Raw genomic sequence first — 25801 nt, forward strand, 5'->3', positions numbered from 1 at the left:
TAAATGCAATAAATATTATCAATTTTCTGTAATCCAGTACCTGTGCATTCTCCACTCTAGTCGAGAATTGTCACCTCGCTATACGAGACCGATAATGCTTACCTTATGCCACTTGTCCAATGGGCAATTCCGGTTACGGAACATGAGTCCGTTGCTCGATACAAATCTCGTCCAGCATGTCGCACAGTGGGACGAAATCAAAAAAAGTGGGACATGTGGGTTTGTGCTGAAACTATTGGGTTTAGCGTTTCGACATGTTCTACAAAGTTTCATCATGTTGAGTACTTAATTTAGACACTGAAAAAAATTTCACTTGAAGTGATATACACTGAGAAAAAAAATTAACTTTTTTAATTATTGTCAAAATTGAAAACTGTCTAAGAAAGTATTGTAGGCGACATTATTTCATGAAAGTTTGTCAAAGACAGGAAAGCTCTATCTCCTACACTGATGAAGTTAGAGGGTAACAATGATGGGTACCCCCTTAAAACTCTTACAGGGTGTCGACTACCTGGAAAAACCTGGAAAGTCAGGGAATGTCAGGGAATTCAATTTTTGACCTGGAAAGTCAGGGAAAGTCAGGGAATTTCACTTGAGGTCAGGGAAAAAATATCAATACTGCAACATCAAACGAGTTGATTGTCTGGAAAGGTATTGTCCAGGCTAAGTCAGCAATACGATATATGCAATGAAAAGGGTAAACAATCTATCCAAATAGAAGTTAACCATTGAGGAAATGATCTCATGCATAATAGAGTAAACTGTACTTTACTGCTTGTAATTATCCTCAGAATTTAAATTTTCTGAATTAAAAAGCATCAACAGTACTCTCCGAACAACTTCTTTTGTTATGTTTCCTAGATAAAATCATTGCCTAGTTTGGCGCATTTTGCTCAAAATCTTGAAAAAATGGAGCCCAATCCATCAAATTATGTCAATCCTTACAAGTTTGTTCAAAATATCCAAGTAGAACTGGTGAAACTAAGTATAGAGAAAAACCAATAAGGATTCTTGTATTTAAGTGATGATGAATAAAAGCCTATAATCTTAAAATTTGAAAAGCATAAATCTGATGAATTAAACAATATTTTTTGCGATTCTGTAGCAAATCAATCATCTTTTCATTGATAATAATGGCTACATAATAGATACTACATAATGGCCTATTTGTCCTACAAAAAAAAAAACAATGCTGAAAAGTGGTACTGTTCAGCACTGTTTTCGGTGCTGAAAAGTAGCACTTTTCAGTACTGTTTGGGATGCGTCAGCCAAACATCACAGTCTGTTCTGCCATAGCTTCTAATTTTATATGTGATGTGCGATCCAGATACAAGACTGGTGATATTGTCCGCGCAATAGAAAGTTGAAATAAGTTTCTCTCCGAAGTTAGATTTTTCTCAGAATCTATGCGAGATACCTAACTTCGGAAGTGGTGCATTCGATTCGCATCCGGATGCGCTCTTATACGCCCTACTTCCGAAACAGGGTATCTTGCATGGATACCGAGAAAAATCCATTTTAGGCGAACTGCATTTTCAGACCGATCTGACAATACTTGTTTGGGAACGGATAGTCCAGCATTCGTAGAGGTGGCAGCAGAACCCGCTACTGCACGCACCTGTTCTGTCCTCCAATAGGGAATATGGGTCTATATTATGTGATCGAGAAAATTTGTGATTCGGCTAGGCTAGGCTAGGCATCTTAAGAATATTTAGATTAACTCCTTGAGGAGAAAACTTAGGTGTTATTCTTATCGGAATCCTAAAATATTAACTATAATAAATTACCTGTAACTAACCATCGTGTAGCATTATTGAAAGTATTCTAATAAAAAAAAAATGAAAACATTTTGGTAAAAACTCTATGTGATAACTGAAAAATTTCTTTAGACGTATTCTTGAAATAATCCTAAAAAAATCAAAATTCTATTCTTGGAGAAATTCAAGATTGAAAGAAATACTCTAACAATATTTAGAAAACCCTGGAGATAAGGAGCTTCTAGACGAAATCGTCATGGAGAAATATTGAAGGAATATCTGTAAAAAATATGTTTAGGAATTTCAAGAGGAATTTCTGAGAAATCTATGTGGAATTTCTTGAAGCCATTCTCCAAAAAAGTTCTTCGGCGATGGCTAGAAAAAGTAATAGCTCAATTTTAGGATAAATTGCTTACACTTAAAAAGGGTGGTAGGTCATTTGGCATAAAGTCGTTTGGCATAAAGCCATTTGGCATAAAGTCGTTTGGCATAATGGTCATTTGGCATAAAGTCGTTTGGCATAACGGTCGTTTGGCATAATGGTCGTTTGGCATAATGAGTCTGAAGCCAAGAATTTCTCAATTTTCCGTTTTCACGTATCTATTGAATCTTTCTGATGACATTTGGCTTGTTTTGGAGTCAATTGATACAAAATCTACACTACTATGACACTTTATTCAACAATCATTCACTCTTGAATAAATTTAAGCATATTAGGAAAGTTATTGCCAATAGTATTTTATTTTTTATCCCGAAATTTTCCTTCTTTCAAATATTAATTCTTTATTTTGAGTTTCGCTATTGAAACAAATGTTTTGCACTGAAGATTTTTATATATGTTTGGGGATTTTTGCTGAAATTTGTACCACTGTGCGACCAACGCATCTTCTAACGATATTGCTGTATCGGGCAACACTGTTTGCATCATCTACGAAGAGAAGAAAAATAATTGAAACCACTTGTATTCGAACAGAAGAGTAATAAACACGTGAAAACAAGTTTGTCCGTATTTTCAATGCGTGTTCCGCCGGTAGAAAGATTCCGACCGTCCGAATCGTGTTCTCGGGTTACCGATTGTTGTCCAAGTTCCGCCGCGACCTCTCCGCTATTCGCTTTCGTTATTGATACATAGTTTTGGTCCTTCGGAACCGCATAATGGAGCCAGCCGAGCTGGAAAGATTACGTGCCAAGCGAGAGGTTATGTTTGCGAAAATCAAGTGGGAGTTTTCCGTCGCGAACGCACTCCACGTCCGGAATCCATCGTTCGGAGAAGTGTGTGAACGCCGGGACAAACTCACGGAACTTGCAACAAACTTTGATGCCGTGCAAACTACGATTGAGGAGAATACGACGAATCTGATGGATGTCACGTCGGTGTTTAATTACCGCACACAATTCGAAGAAGTTTATTTCAAAGTGAAAGACATTTACACTGAGTTCCTGGACGCAAATCAGGACCGCGTTTCGTGGCACAGTGCTGGAAGCGAGACGCGGAACGATTTACGGGATGCAATCAAGGCCCTTTTAGAAACGCAGCAGGCGATGCTCGACCGCCGGGATCTACCACCGCAGCAGCCAGCATCGGGTGGTCAGGTGTCGAATCATGAGCCACAAGTCAAGCTTCCGCAACTCAACATTCCCGTCTTCCGAGGTGAGCGAAAAGCGTGGAATTCGTTCAAAGATTTGTTTGTCAGCACGATCCACACCAGGGAGGATCTGAAGGCTTCCGTCAAAATGCAGTATTTGTTGTCCTACTTGGACGGAGAAGCAAAGCGAATGGTAAGCTCGTTCCCCATTACCGATGCAAATTACAACGAGGCATGGGAAACACTTGTGACACACTACGACAAAAAGAAATACACAGTGTTTGCCCTAGTGCGGGAGTTCGTTGACCAGCCATCAGTCACTAACGCGGCTGGATTGAAGAAACTGGTGGCCACTTCTGATGACGTCATCCGACAACTAAAAGCTTTGGGCAACGAGTACGAGACACGGGATCCTTGGCTCATCCATTTGCTGCTCGAGAAAGTGGATCGGGAGACCCGCGGACTGTGGGCGCAGAAGATAATCGACGAGGAAAATCCCATGTTCGCAGATTTCATCGAGTTCCTGCAGAAACGCTGTGACGCTTTGGAAACATGTTCGGCGTTTTCGAGGAAGCAAGGAGAAACTGCGAAAAAGGAGCTTCCGAAGTTCAGTGCAAGCGAGAAGAAGATTCAAGCGTTCCATTCCAGCGCGACGCAGGTGTCGTGTGCGAAGTGCAGTAAGGACCATCCAACGTACCATTGCGATCAATTCAAGGCCATGGATGTATCGTCACGTAGGGAATTAGCACTGACGTCAAAACTGTGCTTCAATTGCCTGCGTTCATCACATACAGCGAAAAAGTGTCAGTCGAAATCGGTGTGCCGTACCCCACAGTGCAACCAGCGGCACCACACACTACTTTGCCAAAAGGAAGTCAAGCAGCAAGACAACAAGCAAGAAGTTCATGAACGCTCAGAACCGGAATTGGATGTTCCATCAATCTCCACCAATGTGGCGCAGGCGGTTGCGGAAAAGCAAGGACCGTTTGCATTTGCATTGCTGCCTACGGTGGTGGCGAACATTCGGGGAGGTGACGGGAAACTACATGAGGTGAGAATTTTGATCGACTGTGGTTCCCAAGCATCTCTCATCACGTCAGCGTGTGTCAAGCGTCTTGGGTTGAGGCGCCGTAATGCATCTTTGGAAGTCACCGGTGTCAGCGGGGAAGCAGTCGGTACCACAGCCGGCATTGTAACGCTGGTGATTTCGTCGCGTTTCGATGAGGAAACCAAACTTACTACAGCTGCCTATGTGCTAGGAAAGCTCACGGCAACCCTGCCGTGCCAGCGTTTCGACGTGGCAAGCATGCCGTACTTGAAGCATCTACCACTCGCAGACCCCCACTTCAACCAACCGGGTTCAGTGGACGTAATACTGGGATCGGATGTCTTCCTGTCTATACTGGAGGCTGGTCAAGTCAACGATACGAATGGTATTCCTGTAGCACAACGTTCTATCTTTGGGTGGATGGTTGCAGGAAGAATCTCCAAGCAATGGTGTACACATACACATCACTCGGCGATTGATCTTCGTCAGGATTTCGACATCGATCGCACCCTGCGATTATTCTGGGAGGACCAGGAGGTACGTCAAGCGAAGCAGTGGACACGCGAAGAGCAAAGGGTCGTTGATCATTTCAACTCGACTCACACACGTGCGGATGATGGTCGCTTTATCGTCCGATTGCCGATGGACAATTCCAAGCAGCAATTGGGGGAGTCGCTAACCGCAGCGGTCAAGCGGCTACGAGCCATGGAACGGAAATTCGAAACCGACGAGAACTTCAAGCAAAGATATATTGCCTTCATGCAGGAGTACCAAGATTTGGGCCACATGGATCTGATTCCGGAAGCAGAGGTGCAAGTCGAGTGCACTAGATCCTACTACCTGCCGCATCATGGGATCGTGAAAGAAGACAGCAGTACGACCAAACTTAGAGTGGTATTCGACGCTTCGTGTGCCACCACTTCTGGGGCGTCATTAAACGATTTGCTGCTTGATGCTCCGAATATCAACTCCGATATTTTCGACATTATGATGGACTTCAGGTTCTACGAGGTGGTATTTACTGCGGATGCGGTAAAGATGTATCGGCAGATACTGATGCATCCTGCCGATCGAGACTATTTACGGGTAGTATGGAGAAGCTCGCCGGACAAGCCGATTCAACACTTTCGGCTTCGTACGGTGACATATGGGCTCAAGAATTCTGGATTCCTTGCCATGGCGGCACTCAAGAAGGCAGCGGATGACTACGAAGGAATATATCCTGAAGCAGCACAGCGAATCAAGAAAAGTACCTACGTGGACGACCTTACATCAGGAGCGAGGACAACCGAGGAAGCTATTCGTTTAATCAAGGAGATCAACGAGATTGTGGAGAGCGCAGGATTCACGCTTCGCAAATGGAGCTCCAATTCGACAGCGGTTCTCAAATCGCTACCTCAAACCACGACAGCATCACAACAAATACAATTTCCGGACGAGCGTGATACGGTGAAAGCTCTGGGGATTCACTGGGTTCCGGATAAGGATGTCTTCACGATCAAGGTAAACATGCAAACTGATGGGCCCAACACGAAGCATCAACTGCTCTCCGACGCCGCAAGACTATTCGATCCTTTCGGGTGGTTTGCGCCGGTTATCATTCGTGCCAAAATACTTTTTCAACATTGCTGGTTATACGACCTCAACTGGCATGATCCACTTCCCCCTGCCGTCGAAGAAAAATGGATCGAAATTAAGGAGAACTTGCATCAGCTGGAGAGGATCCACATTACACGATGGGCACCCAACTACAATAATCAAATCGAACTGCACGGTTTCTCTGACGCTTCTGAGGAAGCGTACGCGGCAGTAGTGTACCTCCGATCCGTGGACTTCGATGGAAAAATTCACGTTACATTGTTGGCAGCAAAGACGAAAGTCGCTCCTGTGCGACAGGTATCTCTCCCACGGCTCGAACTCAATGCGGCAGAACTACTAGCGAAGCTGATGAAGCAAATTGCTGAGTCTCTCAAGCGCTTCCAGATAGAACAGTATGCTTGGACGGATTCGACGATAGTGCTTCAGTGGCTCTCAGGACACCCTCGTAAATGGAACACATACGTGGCCAATAGGACATCATCGATACTGGAGATTTTGCCACGTAAACATTGGGCCCACGTTCCATCGAGAGAAAATCCCGCCGACTGTGCTTCACGTGGGATTTCTCCAACAGAGCTCGTCGATCATCACCTGTGGTGGTCAGGTCCACCATGGTTGGTGGAAGATTCTGCTACCTGGGATCGCACCAGCCCTTCGGACGAATTGGATGAAATTACATTGGAGGTACGTAAACGTTTTCAATCACTGAATGTCTCTATTAGCAACGCTGAAACAACGTACGTGATCGAGAAGCACATACTCGACAGTCGGTCGACCATCGGCGCTGCATGCCGACAGTTGGCGTGTGTGAAGCGATTCATCTACAACATGAGATCGAAGTCATCGTCACTCTATAAAAAACGTTCTGGTGCTATCCTGCCCTCCGAATTGAATGAAGCAAGATTGCAGCTCATCAGATTAGCTCAACATGAACACTACGAAGAAGAAGCAAAATCGTTGGCGAAGGGAAACGAAGTTCATCCGAAGTCAAAGATCAGCAGCTTGTACCCGTTCTTAGACGGCAGCGGTACAATTAGAGTCGGTGGACGTTTGCAGCAGTCATCGTTTCCTTTCGAGGTGAAGCATCCGGCGATACTCCCGAAGAATCATCGCGTATCGAGATTGCTGGTTGAAGAACTACACTTGCAGAACTGCCATGCGGGTCCAACACTCCTGACAGCAACAATCAACCAAAAGTATTGGATTCAAGGCTGCCAGCATCTCATCAAGCAGGTCATCCAAAGTTGTGTCAAATGCTGCCGACAGAAAGCCAAGACAGCACAGCAGTTAATGGGCAGCCTGCCGGCGGCGCGAGTGACCGCGTGTCGACCCTTCAGTCATGTTGGAGTTGACTATGCCGGTCCGATTCTTGTGCGGTGCAGTAATACTCGCGGGGAACGTTGCTCGAAGGGATATATTGTTGTATTTGTTTGCCTCTCGAGCAAGGCTGTTCATCTGGAGGTAGCAGGTGATCTTTCAGCGGATACGTTCTTGGGAGCGTTCAAACGAATGATTGCTCGCCGAGGATACTGTAACGAGTTGTGGTCAGACAATGGGACGAACCTAGTCGGTGCCAACCGGCAGCTGACGGAAATCTACGAAGCTACGCAGTCCCATAGCAAGAAAACCGAACCCTTTTTCAGCAATCTAGGCATTCGCTGGAGATTCATTCCGCCATCCAGTCCGCATAAGGGTGGCATTTGGGATGCAGCTGTGAAGAGTGCAAAGGAGCTTTTGAGACCAGTCGTTGGGAACGAAAAGCTTACGTTCGAGAAGTTGTCAACTGTACTGTGTCAAATCGAAGCATGCCTGAATTCGAGGCCTTTGTACCCCATTTCCACATCACCGGACAGCTATGAAGCCCTCACGCCGGGGCATTTCCTGGTAGGGCAACCTTTGAACCTATTGCCTGAGCCGGACATCGGTCATCTGAAAGCCAACCAACTGGATAATTGGGAGAAAGTGCAGAGACTTACATCCGAGTTTTGGAGTCGTTGGCGCGATGAGTATATTGCCACACTGCAGCCACGTGGAAAGTGGAGAAATCGCCAAGACAACATCAAGCCTCATCAGCTCGTATTGGTCAAAAATGATAATACGCCGCCGACCGCCTGGGAATTGGCCCGGGTAGTTGAAGTTCATCCTGACAAGCAAGGCTTGGTACGCACCGTAACACTCCGCCGAGGAAAATCGGAATACCAACGTCCGGTACAGAAACTGTGTCCCCTTCCGGATTAAGGCTTCGCCTCAAGGCGGGGAGGATGTTTGGGGATTTTTGCTGAAATTTGTACCACTGTGCGACCAACGCATCTTCTAACGATATTGCTGTATCGGGCAACACTGTTTGCATCATCTACGAAGAGAAGAAAAATAATTGAAACCACTTGTATTCGAACAGAAGAGTAATAAACACGTGAAAACAAGTTTGTCCGTATTTTCAATGCGTGTTCCGCCGGTAGAAAGATTCCGACCGTCCGAATCGTGTTCTCGGGTTACCGATTGTTGTCCAAGTTCCGCCGCGACCTCTCCGCTATTCGCTTTCGTTATTGATACAATATATTTAGCACAAATTTACCATTCTTTTAATTGTTTTATTTTCTAAATATGATGTATCCATAATTATAGGTATGAATACTGTTGATTTAAATTTCAAGAAATTTCTCCTTCTTTTATGCATAGGCTGTTCTTTAGAGCTATATTTTTTAAGTATTTTTTTGTTTCCAACTGGCAAAAGGGCGGCAATCGAAAACATTTATCTGCTCAAATTATCAGCGAAAAGAGAAATCAATTACTGCAGTTACTTCGATGGGTTGAGCTACTTTTCCCCGAATGCCAGTTCCCTGAATATCCCGTTTCTCCGACTAGCCCACTTCCCCGAAATGTTTTTAGCACTCATAATTGTCGTAGCTTTATACATTTCAGGGTGGTGAACGAACTGGCCATCTCATATGCACCCTTCTTTATTTAATTGGCAGTTCTTTCGAGTTTTACTGTCATCAGTATTTTTGCCAACATGTGTATAACCCAGAAGGACAGAATACTTTTTTCTTTTGACTGTTCATCGTTCTTTCTCGTCACTACTTTTCGGGGAAAACAGTCATTTGGAGAAATGGCATTCCGGGAAAAGTAGCACAATCACTTCGATGATTCTGAACGCACTAATTTTTGGCGTCCATTCTTCTATTGGTTTAGTAGTTAATTTTGCCTTCTTTTAAAAATAGGCTGTTCTTCATATTTGTACTATTTTAAATTTCATTATTTAGTAAAGCTAAATGTGACCCATTTTTATATTTTGCTGTTTTATCAATTCTTGCCAGATGTGTTGTTAGAATGATAATTACTTCAGAACCTGCCAATATTCAACATATGCTTTTTTGGGACAAACGTGTGATCTCCTTCCGAGATATGCTGGAAAAAAAATATTATTTCAATCACAAATTTTTCGTTCTCTCGATAATAGACGATATTTTCGATGTACATTTTCAAAATAAGAATTTATATTGAACAGTTGAAAAGTTTTGCAACAAATATTTTCTTTTAAAGATGTGTTGTTCGTTTGAGCTATGCTGTGAAAAGATGTTTTTTTTGCGTTAGAGCCTCAAACATTTTAAATGAAAAATAATCTGCTCTCGTATATAGGCTATTTTTACATTAAGTCGCATTGATAGATCTTTGAATTAGAGCATTTGATATTTTGCAAAAATAATCCATTCTTTTATCAAGTAGTTTTTATCGAGTGTTACGTCCAAACTGGGACAGAGCTTGATCTGCAACGAAACATTCTATGAGCGTTCCCTTGATAAATACATGCTAACTTTCTTTGCCAATTTACTGTTTTCAAATGTGTATAACCCAACAAGCTCAAAGATACTCTTTGTTCTGAGATGTAGAGATCCGTCACGAGTTTTATTTAATGATGCTCTCCAATGTCACAACAATTTTTGAAATTCTTAGAACCTACCAAAATTTGTTGCTATTGGCTCGGTGGGGTTGATCTCGGTAAAAGCTTAAAAATGCCAATAATTATTTTAAGTCAATCATTATGCCAAACGACCATTATGCCAACTGACCATTATGCTAAACGGCTATTATGCCAAACGACCTTATGCCAAACGACTTTATGCCAAACGGGGTACAATCCTTAAAAAGCATCGTGGATGATCGTAAAAGTGTTGCTTTTTATATAGAAAAGTTGTAATCAGGTATAATCAGGAAGGGGTTCAGAATTGTCGTTTATGCCTGAAATTTGTGAAATTATATTTGTGGTAGTTCATTAGCCGAGCACATCTTCTTTCAATTGCTCAGTTTTAGCATATCAACTTGAATAAACGCTAAAAATATTATCTGACAAACATATTTCAGTAAAGTAAAAGCTTTTGTTCAGTTCATTCATACGACCTATAACATAAAGTTTACATCATGCAAATTTACGAATATGTATCTTTTTGTACAAATCGTACTAATTTCGGATCAAATTAACCAATTGAGTGGCCTGGAATTTTTCTGGAACACGACTTGAAGGTCAGGGAAAGTCAGGGAATTTTATTTTCAAAATTGAGTCGACACCCTGTCTTATTTTCTTCATAACTTCTAAATTTGAATTTTAACATTTTTACAATGTTCTACAATGTTTAAGGTGCTGTAAAAATACACATATTTGCCGAAGACACTGAAGCGCTAGCTCTCCATTTTGAAGATTTACGAACGATTTTCTGATTTTTTCACATCAAATTTAAGTGTGCATATCTTGTAAAGTAGCAAGTACTAGCAGCTAATTTTAGCATCATGCTGTTCCTCAACCTATACCCTTTTAATATTTGTACGAATAATTGCGGGGTCAAGCGGGGCTCATCGCAGTTTGTTTAATTGAAAATTGTATTTCCTATGAATAAATGTATGTTTTCTAAGTTATAATTATTGTTTTTTTCTATCTGTTATTTTTTTTATGTTTTGTTATAATATTTAACTCTTGGCCCATTTTACAAACGGCAAATTTATAATGTTTACTGTTCAAGTTTCAATTTGACACGGCTATAGAGGAAAAGTTGTTGTTTCCGTGAAAATTATTTATTTTTTTCAAGTGTATCAGGCTTATTAATAGTTGAACACAGTTTTATTGATCCTTAAATACTCAATTTTGTCCCTATGCTAAATACCGTCTGTCACTTTTTCTTATTTTGCAAATCTAGGAAATCAATACATATACAGATATACAGCGCTATAATAGATATCCAAGCAAGGCCATTGATAGCTATCAAAACAAATTTGTATCTTTCTATTTTTTTATGTTCTTAGGAGTACAATTCAATTATTATTTATTACTAAGATTGTAGTATATACAATCAAATTATACATTTGAATCAGTTGATCAGTTGATTTTATTCTTATAACGGTATTTAGCTCTTTGATACACTTATAACAATGTTGTCAGATACATGAAAAAATAAATATTACTTTAAAAAATATGACTGTTCAAATTTTGACAAAAACTGTAAAACATAACATTCGTTCAAAATGGGCAAACATTAAAAATTCCATAGCAAAATGAAAACAATACTTAAAAACTATACCACATACATAAAAAACTGCAAAAAATATATATTTAATAATGGGAAATACAACTTTCAATTAAACAAACTGCGATGAGCCCCGCTTGACCCCGCAATTATTCGTACAAATATTAAAAGGGTATAGGTTGAGGAACAGCATGATGCTAAAATTAGCTGCTACTACTTGCTACTTTACAAGATATGCACACTTAAATTTGATGTGAAAAAAATCAGAAAATCGTTCGTAAATCTTCAAAATGGAGAGCTAGCGCTTCAGTGTCTTTGGCAAAAATGTGTATTTTTACAGCACCTTTAACATTGTAGAACATTGTAAAAATTCAAATTTAGAAGTTGTAATTGTAATTGTAATTGTAATTGCTCAATCCACACCCTGGCAGACAATTATCCGCCAATCTAGACACGGGCTGGGTGAGGACCTACCAAGCCTCCCCCGTTAACATGTCCTATACCGTTTAGCACACCGGGTTCTTCCACAAGCAGGCGCCGGAATTAAAGCGGTCCCACAAGTTTCAGATACATTAAATAGATATAGTCCCTCTGCCACTAAACCGAATAGCGCCCTCCACCTCATCACCAGCACTGCCCATCCCGCACACCAAACAAAATGTCGGAAGTGGCGTGCCGTGTAGCACATCAGATGTTCTACAGAGCACACCACCTCCGACACCATGCTCAACGTACAGCAAAGACAGCGCTAATAAAAGCGGAATGCGCCATTCGATTCAGTACCAGAGGACTATAAATGTAACGAAGAGGAAATGAAAAGATAGTAGAAATGGTTTGGCTGTTGGATTGCTGGAACGAGAAGAAAGAAATAAAGTTATTACGTTAAAACGTGATTTTTATAGTTGAATAAATGTATCGATAGTTTCTCATCTGTTACTTTTCCGTATCGTAGTTCCGTCGATTCTATCCAACTCGAGTTTTGTCGACTCCGCTCGGGCAATGAGGACCGTGATGAAATGAAAAATATAAAAATATAAAAATATGAGCATTAGTGTTTATCTATTATTTAATGTGGTTCTCATTTGCTTTCAAATACCTAAGTAACATGTGAACTCTGCCTCTATTAGAAAATTCTAATAAATCATAATTTATTCTCCTCCACTTTCCCTAACACAAAGTATTCCTATTTAATAAGACAAGTGCAAAAGCACAAATAAAAGTGTGAGACCGCATCGAATCATGTTGATGCCCTCAGAGCACTCATTCTTCGATTTGCGAAATATGAGTCCGCTGAAAACACCGACCCGACTCGACGCAATCGCGCACCTCTACCGGCACCTCCGCACATGTAAAAACTTCTGCGATAATCCTGTGGTGTGAAAGAAATGCGCAATATTATTTTGATTTCAATCCTAACTTCATGACCCGTAGGCTCTACGCGTATGATTGTTCATTATTTAGGCTAAATATACCTGTTTATACCTGTACATCAGAAAAAAAAAAACGAAAAACGACTACGGATATCTTGCAGCGTAAAGTTTAAGTGATCAAATATTCATCCTCTCTTCGACCCTGCACTATAATAACCTCCTAATATAACGCCGAGCTAAAGATTCTTTCTAGCGTTACAAAATCTGAACAAGAAACCATTTTCAAATACTTCCCATAATTTATGCACGGAGACGGAATTCAACTCAATTTTGGGTTGTTTCAACGCAATTCCGTAGTTGAGCCCAATAACTCAATTTTGGCTAAATTTCCAAGGTCCCCACTAGGTAGTTTGGCTTTAATTCCATTAGAAAAATATACTTAATTTTGGGTTGATTTAACGCAAAATTGAGTTCTTTCGACCCAAACATAAGAAAAGTTGCATTTACCCAAATTTGGCTTATTGGGCCAAAGTACCCCCATTGGGTGGATGCAGCTCTCTCTATTTTGACAACATTCGTGTGGGAGAAAGAGAAAACCGAGAGATTTTGGGTTGAAACTATAATCGATATACTTAATTTTGGGTAAAGTAAACTCAAAAATTAGGTAAAAATATTTCTCCGTGTGCGAAGCAAAACAGATTCCACTTTCTACGTAATGTAACCCAGCATAAACAGCTGCCCAACTCTCCAGACCAACGCCCTCCAAGATCCAAGGTGCTGCTGCCTTACGTTCAAAACTTCTTTCCTCAAAGTCTGTTTATCAATTCCGAACTCTATTGCATACTACAATACCAATCAGACCCTATTCCTGACAAGACAGAGTCACAACCCCAATGTGATGGATTTACCCACAACCTTGTCATAACCCCTCTTACGTTTCGCTATCCTCGGAAGTCACCCATATTGATGCTTGGCAAAAAATATCAGTATTCAATCCACAAATCCCAGATTACACCACATTACGTTGGTCCGTTTGGCGTCGCCGGTGGATACCTGTTCTGACATTCTTTTCTTTCAAACCCCATTTCAAGCCTGTCCCCCCACTTTATCAATAAGAATGTTGACGAATCACGATAATCTGAAGATCGTGACCAGAACGGAGGTAGGATTTATCACTAGGGACCAACCACCACCCAACATTGTAAAAATTCAAATTTAGAAGTTATGGAGAAAATATGAGTTTTAAGGGGGTACCCATCATTTTTTCCCCCTAACTTCGTCAGTGTAGGAGATAGAGCTTTCCTGTCTTCGACAAACTTTCATGAAATGATGTCGCCTACAATACTTCCTCAGACAGTTTTCAATTTTGACAATAATAAAAAAAAGTTAATTTTTTTTCTCAGTGTATATCACTTTAAGCGAATTTTTTTCAGTGTCTAAATTAAGTACTCAACAAATGATGAAACTTTGTAGAACATGTCGAAACGCTAAACTCAATGGTTTCAGCACAAACACACATGTCCCACTTTTTTTGATTTCGTCCCATTGTGCGTCGTTGGCGAGTAGTGTGTGGTATTTCAATACCTAAATACACAATGCGCTAGGCATTGCATATACAATAGAAAGCGTTGTGTTTCGATGGGCATCTAATTCTTCCGAAAGAGGACCACGTGATTATTGAGTTGAAATCGAATCCAGGTTAACTTATGCGTCCATGAGTCCTCTCCTCCTAACGCGCCCTATCTAGTGAACAGGGAGTCGTGAGTTCGATTCTTACCGAGAAGACGTAACTTTTCCGCAAATTTCACATCAATTTGTCCATTTAATCAAATTGCGAAGTATATGTAACGTTTAGTTTCATTTTAATTTATTAATGTTCAATGTCCTTTTAAGAATGCATCTCTCGATGTAATATACACCCTCATTCTTGTTTACGACGGATGCAACTTTCGATCGAATCCATGGCTCATTTGATTTTGCAGGCGTAAACTAGAATGCGAAACGATTTTCGATCGAAAGCGCATTCGAACGCAGGGGTAACAATAGTCGAAGTAATTATTTTACCGATTACTTCATTTTAGGGAAATAGAAAAAAAAAATCTTATTGTACATCTGACCACGTCCTTACAATCGCTAAGAAAGGGAAGGAATGTACTGCTCATTGCCCACTTAAGAATGCAACTCTCGCTGTAATACATATACAAGTTTAATTGATGCAGTCACGATGGATGGTCATCTGAAAAATATTACGCACAAAATATAGATTGGAAAATTGAAATTGAATGTATATTAGACTAATTAGAATTCCTTGGAAACCACACAATATAAGTCCTAAAACTACTGTCGATCTGGACTGTAAAACTTTTATCAGATAATGACATTAAAAAGCACTCGAAGTAACGACGCCCTAAGAAGGATTTTTCTCCGTCAGATTTTGTTCCAAAAGTGCATGGCCACGGACGGCATCAACAGGGCTGTGATTATGCTACTAATGAGATTCACGCTGTGATTGTCCAGAATCCTCACGCCGCAAATATGCTTCACACCCTTGCCTGGACGCTCCACAATCTTCCCACTGGGATCCACTCCAGAGTACTGTAGAGTAGCACCGATAATCGAATCCACAACTGATCCCAAAAGTCCGGCCACTCCTCCAAACACAATGATAGGCCACTGTCTGGGACTATCCCGAAGAATTTTCGAATCCACCGTGTAGCGCACCGTCACATAGTAGGAGAACCCTATCGCCAATCCACCCAGGAAACTAACCACCAATCCGATAAACGAAACGCCTCCATTGGTGCCTCTCGGGACTCGTTTCCGGTTGGTAATCAAAAACGGATCGCCCTTCGTCAAAACCGTTCCCAACTCGCTTGCCCAAGTGTCCCCATTTGAGCATGCAAAGGCACTCATGATCCCAATGCCCAACCAACTCGATCGATAAAGCTGTCCAAAATCAATCGGACGCTCCCCGTAGCCACAGTCCAGCAAATACAACAGCGCCAACTGTGTGGCCATTCCGGCGTTACAAATTACCTGGGCCCAGTTTCGACGACCTTCGCCACCTTGGAAATCCTCTTCAAATTTACGCTTCAAATGGGCCCGGAATCTCGTTGCCCTGCTGGAACTGAAGAAAAACGTTGCCAAGCAAACGAGGAAGGCGTGTGACGAAATGGACAACACGATGGCACAGATCAGTCCCAGCGCAGCACCGGATTTGTTAACTCCTTTCCGCTTCAGTCCGTACATCATCAACAAGATGGGCATCAAAAGGGAGAAGAGCCATCTCGTCGGTGGAATTACATTATCTGCTCGGGGAAACGTAATATTATTTATTGGGATCAAAACCCTTCTCCTGTTTCCTCCTCCCATACCTTGATTATTGCTGGCCAGCTTCGAATAAGCAACATTTCCAATCCAACAGAACATGGACAGAGGAATTGATAAGGCACATAGAAGCACCGGTAAAATCTTGTAGACGGTACCTTCATTCATAATTGTTACCTAAAATTTGAAATAAAAAATTGGCCAGTTTTTTCTACGTGTCCCCCATAGTGCTGTTTACATAAAACGCTGCTTTCACACAAATCGCTTTCCGCTGCCGGTTTACACAAAATAAAGGCTCACTTTTACAGTTTTGCTCACTGTTTCATAAAATCTTGAACATCACAACACTAATAGAACAGAAAATTTCCAAATTTGAACTGAATATGCGTTAAATTTTAAGCCTAATCTAATTTTATGCACTTTACACCTTTCACACGCATTACAGAATGTGCATCGACTTTCTTTTTTGTTTGATGTTTCGAATTTGAATGATTTCGCTCGCTTCTATTTACGCTTTTTAAATCTCGCTAAACATTTGGAAAAGGTTTATTTTTCACGATAACTTTTTCAAATCGACGTAAATTTATGGAACGGTTTTGAGAGAATTATATATGGAATTTACTATGGAGATAGCAGTGTGTTCAGCCCTACAACAGCTCGTCATAATAAGCTATAGAAAAGTGAACAAACTCGTCTTATGTGAAATCTTTCCAGCTACAACTTTGCTGCATACAGGACTGAGGGCTTAAGTTAAGTTATTCTACTATCAGTGCATTACACAGTGAAGTAAATTCAGATACTTTGCCGCGTATACCACACAGATGTGGGTGTAAAAGAAACATTCTATACCTACTTTGTCACGCCATGCATCTGATATCCAAACAACCAAAACAAACTCGCCAGTTGTCACTTGGCATTTCAAAATGGCGGAATGGGAAATCTGACACATTGGGCTACCTCCCTTCTAGATACCTTGGACGGGTCTGTCACATGAAAAGGCCTATAAAGAAAGAATGGATCAATGGACCGATGCACGAGTTCACTATCTGACGTTTGAGCGGTGCCGTGTTATTTACGTGACCATGGCAACTAATGAATTCGGCACCGCTCAAACGTCAAATTAGTGAACTCGTGCATTGATCCATGGACCAACGCACGAGTTCATTATTTGACGTTTGAGCGGTGCCGTGTTATTAACGTGACCATGGCAACGAGTGAATTCGGCACCGCTCAAACGTCAAATAGTGAAGTCGTGCATTGGTTCATGCACGAGTTCACTAATTTGACGTTTGAGCGGTGCCGAATTCACTCGTTGCCATGGTCATGTAAATCACACGGCACCGCGCAAACGTCAAGTGTGCATTGGTCCATACGGCGTTTTGAAAGTCTTTGCTTGGTTCGAATTCCTATCCCTCATGTTCGATGACGTTTTAAAGTTGATTCGCGGCATGACAGATCCGCGACGGAATCACGAATCAAAATCGACTGATGTAAACATTGAAGTTTTCTTGGGATTTTTTTTCGATTAGTAATAAAATTACAACAAAATATCCATTGAAAACATCGTTTTTCTATCGTGTTTAGCAAATCACCATCATCCACTATTAGGTACGTATGAGCAGTCATTGATTCGCATAATTTCGTCACTTCCCAATCGCTTTCAACATTTCCACACACTGAGGAACTGACACGTATTCCATTTACAGCTAAGCGTAATAATAATTCTTCCAGCCCCCGATTGTAACCCAAAGCAAAGGAATCCAAAGTGGCGCAGTTCGGCGTTGGAGGTAAAATGAGACGTTCCCAGGGCTATGCTTACCAGCCGCTGGCCCAGAATCCGGGTCCCAGTGGGATGGCCAATGGTTCCAGCCACCAAAGTCACGATGCCCTGGAGGAGGAAAACGAACGGATGGCCGAAGAACTGAAGGGGAAAATCGGAGCTCTGAAATCGTTGACCATCGACATCGGAAGCGAGGTACGATATCAGGACAAGTTGCTGCGGGGCATCGATGAGGACATGGACCGGACGGGTGGATTTATGTCCAACACAATTTCGCGAGTCGTGAGGCTAGGGAAGGGGGGCCACCGGAACTATATGTGTTATATGTTTCTGTTTGTGCTGTTCGTGTTTTTTATTTTGTTCGTGATATTGAAAGTAAGATAGTTTAGAGGGATAATTTGGGCCGAGTAGGGGTGGGGATACGTATTTCATATTGTTTATTATTTTTTACGATGGAAATGAACATTTAATCGAAATAGTGAATAATTAAATATTATCTATAGTTAGATACTTTAATAATGTGTATTATTCAAGTATTCGAATTGCCAACTACCAACTATTCCGTATCTCGATATCGAGTTAGAGAACCATTTATTAAATGTTGGTTTTCAATGCTAGCTTAATGGTCCCTAGGGACGCAGCTAGACTGGTTTTGTGTTTTCAATATCGAGTTATGGAGAATTGACTGTAGCTTCAAATAGATAGTACATAGATACTGTGGCTCAAGAAGTGGGTTGAATAGTTACGTCGTGTCCCATGCACAAAAAAATACCTGAGTAGGGCAGTCAAAGGATTGTTCTCTGCCTAAGTATTATTGACTTCCGAGTTTTTTTTTAACAGATTAGATATTTGTGAGAGTCTGTTCTTCACAATCGACACTTAAGATTTTATTAAAGAACTTTAGAACGCTGAACATGTGAGACGTTATGAGTTATGCTTTTTAATGACACATGGTGTCTAAATTTTGATTACCATCAAACTTGCATATATCTTAGATATTTTCTTCCGTAAACCGTTAGGAAAATTTTCCTATATTTACATTTAGTATGTGACAGTTTAATTCAAGTAAATATTTCGTCAGTTTAATTCAAGTAAATATTCCAACGGAAAATGCAATTTAGTTTATGGACAAGTTTTGGAAAAGGTTCTAGCAAAACTCAGTAAGCGTTTTTGGTCTTGAATTTTCATTACTAGTAAGCTTTCTGCAGCAGTATGCGACGCCACAATTTTTTCGAATACAACATGTTCTAAGCAACCGTTGGATACTCAAATGCATTCCAATGTGAATACTCAAATGATCTTGGCTACCATCAAATTCATTAGGTGGGATTGGGGTTGCCATATACGTGGCTTTCTGTAGTAATCTGCGGCTGAAAGAACCTCATCAAAACTCCTTTGGAAGATAAGCCGCAGACAGATAGGAATAAAAACTTAAACAATCAAAGAGTTTATCAGAAACTCGTTAACGTTCAACGCTCCGTCATTGTAATCATCGTCATCATCGAAACTTCCAAAGCAGTTTTTCTGTTCAAAACTGAAAATTATTCGATGAAAATGTGTTCACTGTGTATCAGTTGGAGAATAGAATACAGTGAACACATTTTCCTGTAAGTGTTCTTGATTTTGAACGAAAAAACTGCTTTTGAAAATTCCGAAATCAATGACGGATCCTGCCTCCTTAAGGGCGAGTACTATCAGTGCACTATATTCCGCCTATTCAACACAAGTTATGCGTTCAAATGTTTATTAAAAAATAAATATTGAGTCGATCCATACTATTTTAATGTCGCAATGTATCTAGGTGATCCTACCGTGCCATACCATATTATAGACAGCGCCATATTCTGAACGGTCCGTTCCTTATGTTGAACATTCATTGTTTTTACATCCAAATTAGTAAACTGTCAGTTCGAATAAACATGATTCATTGTAACATTTTAAAACTAAAATACATGGTTAAGTTGTTTTTTCAACAAATATTATACGTAAAGTTCGGTTGCTGTTTATAATAAGGAACAATGTGTGTTCATAATTAAGACCATTGATGTATGTTGCTACGACCGCTCAACCGGCAACCCGGCTACCGTAGGTCAGCAGAATCCAACGACGGACAGCGTGGCTACTATAGCCAAGCGATAGATATGTAAGGAGATGTCTGATGAATAGGTGGACAAAACAAAACAACTAGCTATTACGAAGCAAAATTGAACTGGTTGAATTTATGTGCTGAAGTAGTTTATTAGTTTTACTACACTATTTGCTGTTTTTTCTTTCAAAGTTTATACCGTATAATTCGTTAGTTATATTGAATTTATTACCAATTATGCCCAATATCTAATCGATCTATTGTGAATAGTGAAATCAGTCTAATATCGTTGGCCACCTCTAAAGTTCGAGCACAGTACACCTACTGAACTCAGTGCAAATTGGTAGGTTAAAATTGGAATAGTAGAAGAGCGGAAGACTGATTATATTTTCTATAGCCATTCCAGCGAGCCTAAGATTGGAATCTCGCGCATTAAGCTTGAATCAGTGGATAGATCGAAAAAAGCGCACTATTATGTATGTAGTAGGTAAAATTACAAGCTCATTTTTTATATTAATATCACTCTAATTTCTAGCTTGAAGCGTTCCATTAATAAATTTGCTCTCAAGAAGTGCGGCGTTTTGTTATGCAGTAACAATGTATATGGCGTCCATAATTAGGAACGTACATGCGTCAGACTAACATATGATTTTTTAAATAATTGATAATTGATGGACGTTTTATTTTAATCTATACGTTGATTTAGATATTAGACAAATGCAACGGCAAGACAAACCAATATCCTAGCTGTTAAAATCCCTAATAATTTAAGTTATTTAAGTAGGATTTTCTTAACCGTTCAGAATATGGTGCTTGTACGGTATTTCCGCTCACAATGGGTAAGTTTCATGTCGAATACACTAATATATGCATTATTTTTAATTTCCTTATTTTAGCATTGGTTTTTTCATAAGGGCTTATCTCCATTCATCAATTTCTTTTCATCGTTGCTCTATTTGAATTATTGCAGAAAACTGACTGTCTTTTCGTAACACATTTTTGTGTCGTAGGATGAAGAATCACTATATCTTGCTTCATTAACAAGAAATATTACAGATTTATTTAATTATTAGCGATGAAGAGAAATCGCTCTTCTCAGTTAAGCCCTATTGAAGTAACAAAGTAGATTTATTCTTATATTTTTGTGGTCAAACCATAGCTACAACAGTAAAACAATCTAAAAACTAAAACTGACACATTTTTTTAAATTTTGTTAATTTCATTGCATGAGCGGTTATTGGAACACACAAAAATACCTACTAACCCAATAACCGCTCACAGGATGTTGTGTTTTTAATATAAAGAATGTTTTGTCTTCTTCTTCTTTCTGGCGTAACGTCCCCACTGGGACAGAGCCTGCTTCTCAGCTTAGTGTTCTAATGAGCACTTCCACAGTTATTAACTGAGAGCTTACTATGCCAATGACCATTTTTGCATGCGTATATCATGTGGCAGGTACGATGATACTTAATGCCCTGGGAAGTCGAGAAAATTTCCAGCCCGAAAAGATCCTCGACCGGTGGGATTCGAACCCACGACCCTCAGCTTGGTCTTGCTGAGTAGCTGCGCGTTTACCGCTACGGCTATCTGGGCCCCTGTTTTGTCTTCATTTGAAAGCTATGATACGGCGGCTCAATCTTCATGGTTTTGAATACTTGTGATAGTAACTTTATCAAGCATGGGAAAATTCACTCACTCACCCGAACGGTATCTGTAAAGTATTTGCTGCCACCCAATGTTCAGTGACTGCCGAACGCTACTAGGGTGAGTGCAATCCCGACGAATCGCAAACTATTGAGATAAACTGAAAATCAAAAGATTCACGGAGCGGAGAGCCCGCGACAATCCGCTCTTAAATGGGAGACACGAAAGAGCGCGTTCGCTATCCAATCACTGAATGCTGCGGAATGTACGGATTTCGCGCTCACTGAATCATTTTGCCGGGTGTATTCCCAGTCAGTGAGCGCTCGCAGCAGCTCTCAATCACGAATGCCACTCGTGCGAAAGCGGAAAGCTAAGAATCATTCACTACAGCAATCGGATGCCTTCGGCACACGGAGTCGGTAATTCTGTCTGATGCGGTTTTTGTCTCGGCGTACAAGTAGAAAGCGCATTGGAAATTGAAACACTCACCTTGGTTGGAGAAACGGCAACCTGACTGCGTGTGGAAGTGAGCGAGAGGAAAGCACTAATCGAGTGAATGTTCCCCATGCTTGACCTTAATAGCTCAATTATAGACAACCTTAGCTCATTGTGGCCACTGAAAAAACTCAGGAATAATCACCTGAGATACCTGTATTGGGTCATTTTGAGTTCTTTTACCAAAACGAGGCAAATTTTCCTGTTTTTTTGCATGTGATTTATCTCGCACAATAATGAGCAAATTATCACACTGGTTCATCTCCATGATTATTGAGCATGTGACTCAGATCACAAAATAATGAGTGAATGACAACTATAGTTATTTGTGGCCATTGAAACCACTCAGGAATGATCTCCGGAGAAACTCGTATTCTGAGTTATTTAAGTTTTCGTACCAAAACGAGGCATCCGAAGGCTCAATCTTCTTAAGTTTTTGAACATATGACTTATCTCCTGGCCGAATGACCGGTGATCTATATTGAACCGTCGAATGATTGATTTTGGAACAAAACTAAAATGTTACACAATACGGGTATCTCCAGTGTTCATTCCTGGGTTATTTAGATGATTAAAAAGAGTCAAAGTGGAATTTTATCATAATTGAACTAGAAGAGTCACAGGTATTCAAAATTGAGAAGATTGAGTCGCCGTATGCCTAGTTTTGGTGCTTCTTCAGTGTCAGTTACTCGTATCCACTAAAGAAATCGTCGCATCTCCCTACCTTAAATACTAACACCAGATAAGTACCTATAAAATTAATCTAAGTACATTAACAAGTTTCAACCAGTCATGTCGTAGTGATTCACCAATGGTGAAAAAAGAAAAGGAATTATAATATCTACATTAATCCCTAATTATCTATTACAAATTCGCGATGAAGAAGGTAATTACCACAGTTCACCCTATGCGTGAAGCTTCGATTTCTTTACATCGCAAGTATAGGAAGGCAATGCTTCTAAAAAAGCCAAAACATAATTTAATTAAATTCTTTTAAGTGTACGGGGTTCGATAAGCTATAGAATCCGCAGAATATTGAAGAAAACATATAAAAATCAAAATAATGTGTCTATAATGTAGCCCATCAAAAGTCTATCAGCATGTACTGGAAAGATTGTAAATAGCTTCTTCTTCTTCTTCGTGGCATTTACGTCCCCACTGGGACAGAGCCTGCTTCTCAGCTTAGTGTTCTTATGAGCACTTCCACAGTTATTAACTGAGAGCTTTCTTTGCCAAAGTTGCCATTTTCGCATTCGTATACACGGGAAAAAAATTCTGTGGTAAAAATAACTATTTTAGCTGACTACGCCCATTCTTAAAACTACCATGGAAATTCAGGCCAATTTACCATGTTTACGGTACACCCCACCGCATTACTGGTACATTTGACAGAAATAATTTACAACAATTTGATTCCAACTACAGACATGGTAAAATCGAGCGCATTTCTGGTCTGCTGAAAATTGCCGGTGCGAGCGCTTAAGTTAACCCCCTAAAATGGTGGTTTTTACCGCACAATTTTTTTGCGTGTACATCGTGTGGCATGTACGATGATACTCTATACCCAGGGATGTCAAGGAATTTTCCATTACGAAAAGATCCTGGACCGACCGGGATTCGAACCCAGACACACGGTGCCCCGACAGACCGTTATTATGTAAATAAATTGTCCATCAAATCTGAGTATAGGGCTCGATTCCTGAGGTCATTCTGCACCTCTGGACCAATTTTTAATAAAATCCCTAAGCGGAATCTCGAGAAATCCGGATTTGAAGTTTTTGACTTAAAATTTCAATATAATTTATATACAAATTACACTATAGCGCCGGGAAATCCTAAAAAAAATCGCTCAAAAAGACGACCAAACTGTTCTCAACTAGAATATAATTGTTATAGATGTTATATTTATAAATATTTTTTACTGACTCAACTAACCAGAGAGGTTTGAGTATGTTTTTATATGGCTTAATTTAAGCAGTAAGCATAGTTCAATGGAATGAAATCTTAAAAACTAAATTTTAATTTACTGTTGATGCTCTGTTCGAAAGAAGTAAAGCTTTCAATGATTTATATTATTTATTTATATATGTTGTTTTACAGCTTGTTTTACGACTTTCACACTATGTGACCAGCCCACTGAAGTCTGCCGTATGTATTTTTCTTAATATTATTTGCTTCTTTGTTCGTCTTGTACTACTTTTGATGTACCGGGTACCCCCGTTGGTTTTTTTCGCATTTAATCTGAACACTTTTTAATTTGTACCCCTCTAATTTGCACATCGTTCAGATTAAAAATGGTTCAAACGTCATTTAGCTCATGAAACGGAGTAAAGTGAAATGGAACGCTGTGGAACGGAACACAGAATCAAATCAAAATAGGGAAAGAGGTAACCAGAAACACGTTTCTAGGGTGACTAGAAGTTCAAATTAAAAATGAACCCCGATGGTTTGCATGAGGTATCGTTCAAATTAGCGGGGGTGCACGGTATACATCTAGTTTTCCACCGAGTATTGTCCTTGAACTTTACGTTAAAATTAACGTATTCTGTACTCTCGTCCACAACATGATTTTGACTACTCGGGGAACATCATTGTCACATGTCGGAAGTATTCTAAGATTTACAAAGTCTACAACAATTTCAATGCCTAGTTCTATCCGAGTTTCAACATCACTTGAACTCCCACTCTCTAGCTCTGCTATCATGTACTTTTATTATTATTATTATTATTTTCAAAAAACTTTTCAGTTCAATTTCTACGATAAAGCATCGCGATATCGTAAGATAGAAGCATTGCAGTGGTGTTTATTATGGCGAAATTATTTACGGAAGAGAGAACGGATGAAGTTAGATAAGCTTTTATTAAGAAACAGTGTAGAAATTAAGTTTGCCATTGCAAGTAACGGGTTCCAAAGCTAATTACGTAATCCGTAAAAGTTGATAATCGTAGCCAGAACAAATGTTCTTACTGCAAGGGAGACATAATTGTCCCACGTCCAAGGCTCTTCGACAATTTCAACTACATCCTCATCAAACACTGCCTCAGGCACAACCCAACTGATCCTGCTTCTTTCTCTTCATGCAACCATGTACGTTTGGGTAGATTAAATGGCATCACAAGCTTATCTTAGTTGTCTGTCTTCAAGATAGTGAAAGCCCGCTCAACTATGCTGCGTTCGATTCCAATAAAGTCATCGCCTACAAAGCCAGCAAATGTATATCCAACAGAATGTAATGGTGACTAGTAAATTTTGAAATGCATTTTTTATAATTTATGTAATATCACAAACGAAGTTTCTTCCTCGTATGCTATCTATACACTTGATTGTATATATCAGCTTAATCAGCTTTCCCAGTTATTGTTAAAATATTTGCTGCCACAGATAGATTTGCGTCACTGAGTCGAACGCGACCTTGAAATCAATAAACAGATGACAAATAAAAACAAAGTACATGGTAGCAAGTAACGTAAGACAAGAACTAGGACTCCCAGTGAGGTTGAAACTTTGGAGTACTTATTGGGGATTTGTGTGAAGTTGTTGAAAACTATGTTAATCTGTGTTAAAAAGTGTTCCATTTTGACATGTGGGAATG

The 25801-nt window shown here is 40.1% G+C and overlaps 2 protein-coding genes across 4 annotated transcripts in view; one reads left to right on the top strand and one right to left on the bottom strand.

Moving 5' to 3' along the window:
• Window positions 1-15136: 15136 nt before the first annotated feature.
• LOC5576161 (transmembrane protein 19) overlaps window positions 15137-25801 on the bottom strand; it is a 35372-nt gene continuing 24707 nt past the window's right edge. Inside the window, exons 1-3 of one of the 2 annotated variants that reach the window (XM_001652563.2) lie at window positions 16442-16928; window positions 16251-16380; window positions 15137-16184 (exon numbers count right to left, since the gene is read on the bottom strand). In XM_001652563.2, coding sequence (XP_001652613.1) covers window positions 15304-16184; window positions 16251-16371 — 1002 coding nt within the window. In that variant the 5' untranslated portion in view covers window positions 16372-16380; window positions 16442-16928 and the 3' untranslated portion in view covers window positions 15137-15303. Of the gene's footprint in view, window positions 16185-16250; window positions 16381-16441; window positions 16929-25801 lie in introns of those variants that run through there. The other variant, XM_021854114.1, reaches the window with a different exon arrangement.
• On the top strand, window positions 17627-18489 carry LOC5568951 (BET1 homolog). 2 transcript variants are annotated; one of them, XM_001652562.2, is made up of 2 exons: window positions 17627-17811; window positions 17910-18489. In XM_001652562.2, the coding sequence occupies exon 2, from the start codon at window positions 17996-17998 to the stop codon at window positions 18365-18367; it is 372 nt and encodes a 123-aa protein (XP_001652612.1). In that variant the 5' UTR covers window positions 17627-17811; window positions 17910-17995; the 3' UTR covers window positions 18368-18489. The 2 variants fall into 2 exon arrangements, with proteins under 2 accessions (XP_001652612.1, XP_001652611.1); XM_001652561.2 differs by having other exon boundaries at window positions 17628-17811; window positions 17935-18489.

Source organism: Aedes aegypti, chromosome 3 (assembly GCF_002204515.2).
Source record: "Aedes aegypti strain LVP_AGWG chromosome 3, AaegL5.0 Primary Assembly, whole genome shotgun sequence".
NCBI lineage: Eukaryota > Metazoa > Arthropoda > Insecta > Diptera > Culicidae > Aedes > Aedes aegypti.